General features: G+C 55.4%; 1 protein-coding gene and 1 non-coding gene across 2 annotated transcripts; one reads left to right on the top strand and one right to left on the bottom strand.

Annotated features, from left to right (window-relative positions):
- Positions 1-598: 598 nt before the first annotated feature.
- On the bottom strand, positions 599-4294 carry LOC129695050 (toll-like receptor 13). The gene is given in 2 exon segments (XM_055631810.1): positions 599-3234; positions 3236-4294. Coding segments are annotated over 2 exon segments (3426 nt in total). The 5' UTR covers positions 4133-4294; the 3' UTR covers positions 599-705.
- Positions 4295-5353: 1059 nt separating this feature from the next.
- On the top strand, positions 5354-5427 carry trnai-aau (transfer RNA isoleucine (anticodon AAU)). Its single transcript has one exon. It is a non-coding gene; the product is annotated as a tRNA-Ile (tRNA).
- The last annotated feature ends 2073 nt before the right edge of the window (positions 5428-7500 follow it).

Here is a 7500-nt window from a genome sequence, read left to right on the forward strand (position 1 = left end):
GCTGCTATCCCATCTTTAATAACTGACTCTAGAATTTTCCCCACTACCGATGTTAGACTAACTGGTCTGTAATTCCCCATTTTCTCTCTCCCTCCCTTCTTAAGAAGCGGGGTTACGTTTGCTACCCGCCAATCTACAGGAACTACTCCAGAATCTAAAGAGTTTTGAAAGATTATTACTAATGCATCCACTATTTCTCCTACTCTTTGCTTCCTGTTTGCCAGCCAGTTCTCTATCCACATCAATACTGAACCCCCAATGCCGTGTGCTTTAAGTTTGTATACTAATCTCTTATGTGGGACCTTGTCGAAAGCCTTCTGGAAGTCCAGATACACCACATCCACTGGTTCTGATACAGGATACTGAGTTGGATGATCAGCCATGATCATATTGAATGGCGGTGCAGGCTCGAAGGGCCGAATGGCCTACTCCTGCACCTAATTTCTATGTTTCTATGTTTCTCCCCTATCCACGCTACTAGTTACATCCTCGAAAAATTCTATAAGATTCGTCAGACATGATTTACCTTTCGTATGTGTATATGTGTGTGTGTGTGTGTATGTATGTGTGCTAACACTAGCCCCCCAGCTTAGTGTTGAGTAGAATGGCCTCTACTCCTGCACCTATTGTCTATTGTCTATTGTCTGTTGTCTGTTTGTTGAGTGATCTGCTTGCTGTAGTCCATCTCGTCATTATTTCTTTGCTCTATTGAGGCCCAACGGAAGGGCTGATCTCCTCGGGGGCGTTGGGGCCTCTGATGGCGTCTCTCACCTTCACCCAGAAGAGCTTCTGACCATCGCGGTCCGTGGGCCACTGGAGATAAGTCCTCTTCTTCACCACCTTCCTCATCTTGTGGTAGGCCGACAGCTCTGCCTGGGGGATGTGCTCGAGGAAAACCAGCACCAGCACGTCCTTCAGCTCATGGAACAGCCGATAGCTGGCCAGCTGCAACTCCATGGAGCACCATTCGCTGCCCAGGTAGGCCCGGCTCACCACGCAGATGGTTTTCCTGCTCTGGTAGATGCTGTCCACGATATTGTCCACGATGTACTTCCCCGGCTCAAAGTCCCGGTGGTGCAGGCAGAGCCGGCAGGCCCGGGGCCCACCGTCGGCCTCTAGTGCGGGCACCAGCTCCGACAAAACCCACTCCTCGTCCAGCGAGTTGTAGGAGACGAAGGCATCGAACTTGTAGGAGCCGGCGCGGGCCTCTCTCGCCCGCAGGTCGCTCAGCCACGAGCGGAGAATGTACAAACCGTACTTGAGGTGCCAGTAACCATTGGCGTATACAATCGGAAACACGATGAAGGCCAGCAGGAGCGGGAAGGTGGCCTGGAACACCAGCTTGCCCAGGTCCTGGTAGCAAACGCGGGCATCGAAACGATACAGGTATTCGTCGGGCTGTTCGGCACAGGTGTTGTTGTAGAAGTAGACCACCTGAGTGTCGGGGTCGGCCAGGGACCAGTTGAGGAACCAGGTATTCCGGCAGGTGCAGGTGAAGGGGTTTTTCCGCACGTCCAGGTAGCTGAGGGCCGGGAGATGTTCGAGCACAGTTCGAGGGACCGCCTCGATGGCGTTCTTCGCCAACAGCAACACCCTGAGGCTGGACAGGTTGCCCACCATGTCCAGGGACATGGATTGCAGTCCCGTGTTCTCCAGATCCAACCCCTCCAAGTTCTGGAGGTTCCTGAATACTCCGGGGCCTAGGGAGTGCACGCCGTTGCACGCATCGGGCATGGACAACTCCGTCAGGTTGGACAGATCCTTGAAGACATCCTTGGCCAGGGACATCTTATTGCCCCCGATGTAGAGGGACTGAAGGGCCACCAGGCCGTCGAAGAATCCCGGGGGGACGATGTTGATCCCGTAAGGCTGCTGGGCCTGGAGTTTGAGGTGGCGGAGTTTGCTGAGGCCTAGGAAGGGGGAGACCACCACCGCTGCGCTGTTGTAACGGATCAAATTCCTGGCTAGATCCAGAACGCCCAGACCGGGCAAGGGAGCGAATATCCCGCGGTCCACCCGCCCGATGTAGTTGCCGTCCAGGTACAGCTTTGTCAGGCCGGCCAGCCCGCGGAACGACTCGTTGCCCAGCCGGCTGATCTTGTTGCCGCCCAGGTCCAGGATTTCCAGCCGGGCCAGGCCGGAGAAGACGCCGCCGAAGATGACGGAGATGCGGTTGTTGCGCAGGTTGAGCCGCCGCAGGGACGGCAGGCGGCGGAAGGTGTCGGCGTAGACGTCGGTGATCAGGTTGTTGTCCAGCCGGAGCAGGCGCAGGGCGGGGAGGCCGGAGAAGGCCCCCCTCTTCAACACCGCCACGTTGTTGACGTTGAGCAGCAGGGTCCGCAGGGCCGGGGCGTGGGCGAATGCGCCGGGGTAGATGGTGAAGATGCGGTTGTAGCGGAAGGAGAGGAAGGTGAGGTTGGGGAAGAGGCCCGGGCCTGGGCCTAGACCTGGGTTGAGACCTGGGCCTAGATTTGGACCTAGACCTGGGCCTAGATTTGGGCTGAGGCCTGGGCCTAGACCTGGGCCTAGATTTGGACTGAGGCCTGGGCCTAGATTTGGGCTTAGATTTGGGCTGAGACCTGGGCCTAGATTTGGGCTGAGGCCTGGGCCTAGATTTGGGCTGAGGCCTGGGCCTAGATTTGGGCTGAGGCCTGGGCCTAGATTTGGGCTGAGGCCTGGGCCTAGATTTGGGCCGAGGCCTGGGCCTAGATTTGGGCCGAGGCCTGGGCCTAGATTTGGGCCGAGGCCTGGGCTTAGATTTGGACTAAGGCCTGGGCCTAGATTTGGACTGAGGCCTGGGCCTAGATTTGGGCCTATGCCTGGGCCTAGATTTGGGCTGAGGCCTGGGCCTAGATTTGGGCTGAGGCCTGGGCTTAGATTTTGGCTGAGGCCTGGGCCTAGATTTTGGCCGAGGCCTGGGCCTAGATTTGGGCTGATGCCTGGGCCTAGATTTGGGCTGATGCCTGGGCCTAGATTTGGGCCTAGACCTGGGCCTAGATTTGGTCTGAGGGCCTCCTCCCCCCTCACGGCCCCCGGGCAGCGGTAGAGGGATTTGATCCTGTTGTGTTCGATTGTGAACGAGACGCCCCCCCGCCTGGAGTCGAACTGCAGGCATCCGACAGAGGTCAGGTTGTTGCGGGACAGGTCCCACTCCAGGATGGTCGGGCAGCCATTCAGGTAACCAGGCCCCAGGTGGGAGATGTGGTTGTCCCTGAGAACCAGGCGCCTCATGGTCCCGAGGCCCAGGGTGGCGACACAGGTCCGCCAGGCCCTGCTGACCACGAAGCCCGAGGCCGGAGTAGTCCACCCTCCGCGGGTCAAGCCAGGCGCTGGCCAAGAAGGCCGACACGTTGAGGGGGTTCCCACTGACCACCAGCCACCGGACTCCGCGCAGATCGGGCCGGGAGAAGTCGGCGGCCTGGCCCAGCCGGTTGTCGGAGAGGTCAAGCACGGCCACTCGGGCCAACAGCCCCGGCCTGGCGTCCAGCGAGACCAGGGAGTTGGCGGACAGGCCCAGGACGCGGAGGGACGGGGGCAGGGACGCGGGGGAGGGGCGGAGAGTGACCAGCCGGTTCCGGCCCAACTCCAGCCGGGCCAAACGGCTCAAGTCGGAGACGGCGGCCGTCAGCTGGGAGAAATCGGACAGGCGGTTGTTGTGGAGGACAAGGTCCTGGAGGTTGGCGAGCGGGGCCAGGGAGCCGGGGTCAAGGGCGGACAGGCGGTTGTGTTGGAGCAGGAGGTCGGTCAGGCTGACCAGGCCCAGGAAGTCCGAGCGGCCCAGCCTGGAGATGATGTTGAACGACAAATTCAGCGTCAACAAACCGGTCAAATTGTCCAGAGCTCCCGGCCCGATCTCCCGGATCCAGTTGAAGTCCAGCCGCAGGGTCAGCAGACGGGGCAGGCGGCTAAAATCTCCGGGACTCAGGGTCTGGATACGATTGTAGGACACGTTGAGATGGGAGGCGTTGGCGGGAAGATCGGAGACGGCGGCCGACACCCGGCTCAGGAAACGGTGCACGCACTGGAAGCTCCCGGGAGACTCCCGTCCGGATAGCTCCATGCAGTTTCGGTAGCTGTACCCCCAGGCCAGGGGCCAGAGGAGCAGGGGCAGGGTCAGATACGGGTTCCACATCAGGGGGTACTGGCCAGCTTCCTGCTGGGGAGACAAAACAAATCACACCTTAGTACACCAACATTTCACATTTAACAACAGACAACAGGTGCAGGAGTAGAGGCCATTCGGCCCTTCCAGCCTGCACCATTCGCCATTCAATATGATCACGGCTGATCATCCCCAATCAGTATAAGATTGAAACATATTCATAGATTCATAGACAATAGGTGCAGGAGTAGAGGCCATTCGGCCCTTCGAGCCTGCACCATTCGCCATTCAATATGATCATGGCTGATCATCCAACTCAGTATCCCATCCCTGCCTTCTCTCCATACCCCCTGATCCCTTTAGCCACAAGGGTCACATCTAACTCCCTCTTAAATATAGCCAATGAACTGTGTGTGGCCTCAACTACCTTCTGTGGCAGAGAATTCCACAGGCCATTCGGCCCTTCCAGCCTGCACCATTCGCCATTCAATGTGATCACGGCTGATCATCCCCAATCAGTATAAGATTGAAACATATTCATAGATTCATAGACAATAGGTGCAGGAGTAGAGGCCATTCGGCCCTTCCAGCCTGCACCAGCACCGCCATTCAATATGATCATGGCTGATCATCCAACTCAGTATCCCATCCCTGCCTTCTCTCCATACCCCCTGATCCCTTTAGCCACAAGGGCCACATCTAACTCCCTCTTAAATATAGCCAATGAACTGTGTGGCCTCGACTACCTTCTGTGGCAAGATACTGAGTTGGATGATCAGCCGTGATCATATTGAATGGCGAATGGTGCAGGCTTGAAGGGCCGAATGGAATGCTCAAGGCCCCCAACATCGGGAGAACAAAGAAGGGAAGAGATTGAATTTCCTGTGTGTGTACGTGTGTGTGTGTGTACGTGTGTGTGTGTGTGTACGTGTGTGTGTGTGTGTGTGTACGTGTGTGTGTGTGTGTACGTGTGTGTGTGTGTGTGTGTGTGTGTACGTGTGTACGTGTGTGTGTGTGTACGTGTGTGTGTGTGTGTGTACGTGTGTGTGTGTGTGTGTGTACGTGTGTGTGTGTGTGTGTGTACGTGTGTGTGTGTGTGTGTACGTGTGTGTGTGTGTGTGTGTGTGTGTACGTGCGTGTGTGTGTGTACGTGTGTGTGTGTGTGTGTGTGTGTGTGTGTGTGTGTGTGTGTACGTGTGTGTACGTGTGTGTACGTGTGTGTGTGTGTGTGTGTGTGTACATGTACAGTGGGGCCGGTTAGCTCAGTTGGTTAGAGCGTGGTGCTAATAACGCCAAGGTCGCGGGTTCGATCCCCGTACGGGCCACTTGCTTTTACTATGATTATAGAAACATAGACAATAGGTGCAGGAGTAGAGGCCATTCGGCCCTTCGAGCCTGCACCAGCACCATTCGCCATTCAATATGATCATGGCTGATCATCCAACTCAGTATCCCATCCCTGCCTTCTCTCCATACCCCCTGATCCCCTTAGCCACAAGGGCCACATCTAACTCCCTCTTAAATATAGCCAATGAACTGTGTGGCCTCAACTACCTTCTGTGGCAGAGAATTCCACAGATTCACCACTCTCTGTGTGTGGGAAAAAAAATGTTTTCCTCATCTCGGTCCTAAAAGATTTCCCCCTTATCCTTAAGCTGTGTGTGTGTGGCCCCTTGTTCTGGACTTCCCCAACATCGGGAACAATCTTCCTGCATCTAGCCTGTCCAACCCCTTAAGAATTTTGTAAGTTTCTATAAGATCCCCCCCTCGATCTTCAAAAATCTAGCGAGTACAAGCCGAGTCTATCCAGTCTTTCTTCATATGAAAGTCCTGCCATCCCAGGAATCAGTCTGGTGAACCTTCTCTGTACTCCCTCTACGGCAAGAATGTCTTTCCTCAGATTAGGAGACCAAAACTGTACGCAATACTCCAGGTGTGGTCTCACCAAGACCCTGTACAACTGCAGTAGAACCTCCCTGCTCCTAGACTCAAATCCTCCACGGCAAGAATGTCCTGCCTCAGATTAGGAGACCAAAACTGTACGCAATACTCCAGGTGTGGTCTCACCAAGACCCTGTACAACTGCAGTACTCCCTCTTAAATATAGCTAAGAGGGTGTTAGATGTGGCCCTTGTGGCTAAAGGTTGTTAAGATATAAGATTGTTAAGAGCTTGGACACGCTAGAGGCAGGAAACATGTTCCCGATGTTGGGGGAGTCCAGAACCAGGGGCCACACACACACACACACAGTTTAAGAATAAGGGGTCGGCCATTTAGAACGGAGACACTTTTTCTCACAGAGAGTGAGTTGTGAGTCTGTGGAATTTTCTGCCTTAAAGGGCGGTGGAGGCCGGTTCTCTGCAGAGAATTCTTTCAAGAGAGAGCTAGATAGGGCTCTTAAAGATAGCGAGAGAGAGTCAGGGGATATGGGGAGAAGGCAGGAACGGGGAACTGATTGGGGATGATCAGCCGTGATCATATTGAATGGCGGTGCTGGTTCGAAGGGCCGAATGGCCTCTACTCCTGCACCTATTGTGTATTGTCTATTGTGCCTTGGTCAGCATGGACTTGTTGGGCCGAAGGGCCTGTCTCCCTGCTGTCAAACACTGTTGTATTGCAGTTGTACAGGGTCTTGGTGAGACGCTAGATGCAGGAAGATTGTTCCCGATGTTGGGGAAGTCCAGGACAAGGGGTCACAGCTTAAGGATAAGGGGGAAATCCTTTAAAACCGAAATGAGAAGAACTTTTTTCACACAGAGAGTGGTGAATCTCTGGAACTCTCTGCCACAGAGGGTAGTCGAGGCCAGTTCTTTGCCTATATTTAAGAGGGAGTTAGATGTGGCCCTTGTGGCTAAGGGGATCAGGGGGTATGGAGAGAAGGCAGGTACGGGATACTGAGTTGGATGATCAGCCATGATCATATTGAATGGCGAATGGTGCAGGCTCGAAGGGCCGAATGGCCTCTACTCCTGCACCTATTGTCTATGTTTCTATGTATCCTGCTCCCATTCCTTGCTCACCACTGCCACCTGCTGTCCTGACAGAGAACACCGTGTGGGCCAAGCCAGTGGATGGGATAGCATGGAACTAGTGTGAATGCTGGGCCGAATGGACTGTTTCAATGCTGCATCTCAAACTGGACTCAGACTCCGACACTCACTGCAGCTTCACCACAAAGAGTAGGGTCCCTTTCACAATGGCAGGCAGTGACTAGTGGGGCAGCGCAAGGCTCAGTACTGGGACCAGCAGTGACTAGTGGGGTACCGCAAGGCCCGGTGTGGGGGACCAGCAGTGACTAGTGGGGCAGCGCAAGGCCCGGTGCGGGGACCAGCAGTGACTAGTGTGGGGCAGCGCAAGGCCCGGTGCGGGGACCAGCAGTGACTAGTGGGGCAGCGCAA

This window comes from Leucoraja erinacea, unplaced genomic scaffold (genome assembly GCF_028641065.1).
Source record: "Leucoraja erinacea ecotype New England unplaced genomic scaffold, Leri_hhj_1 Leri_927S, whole genome shotgun sequence".
Lineage (NCBI taxonomy): Eukaryota > Metazoa > Chordata > Chondrichthyes > Rajiformes > Rajidae > Leucoraja > Leucoraja erinaceus.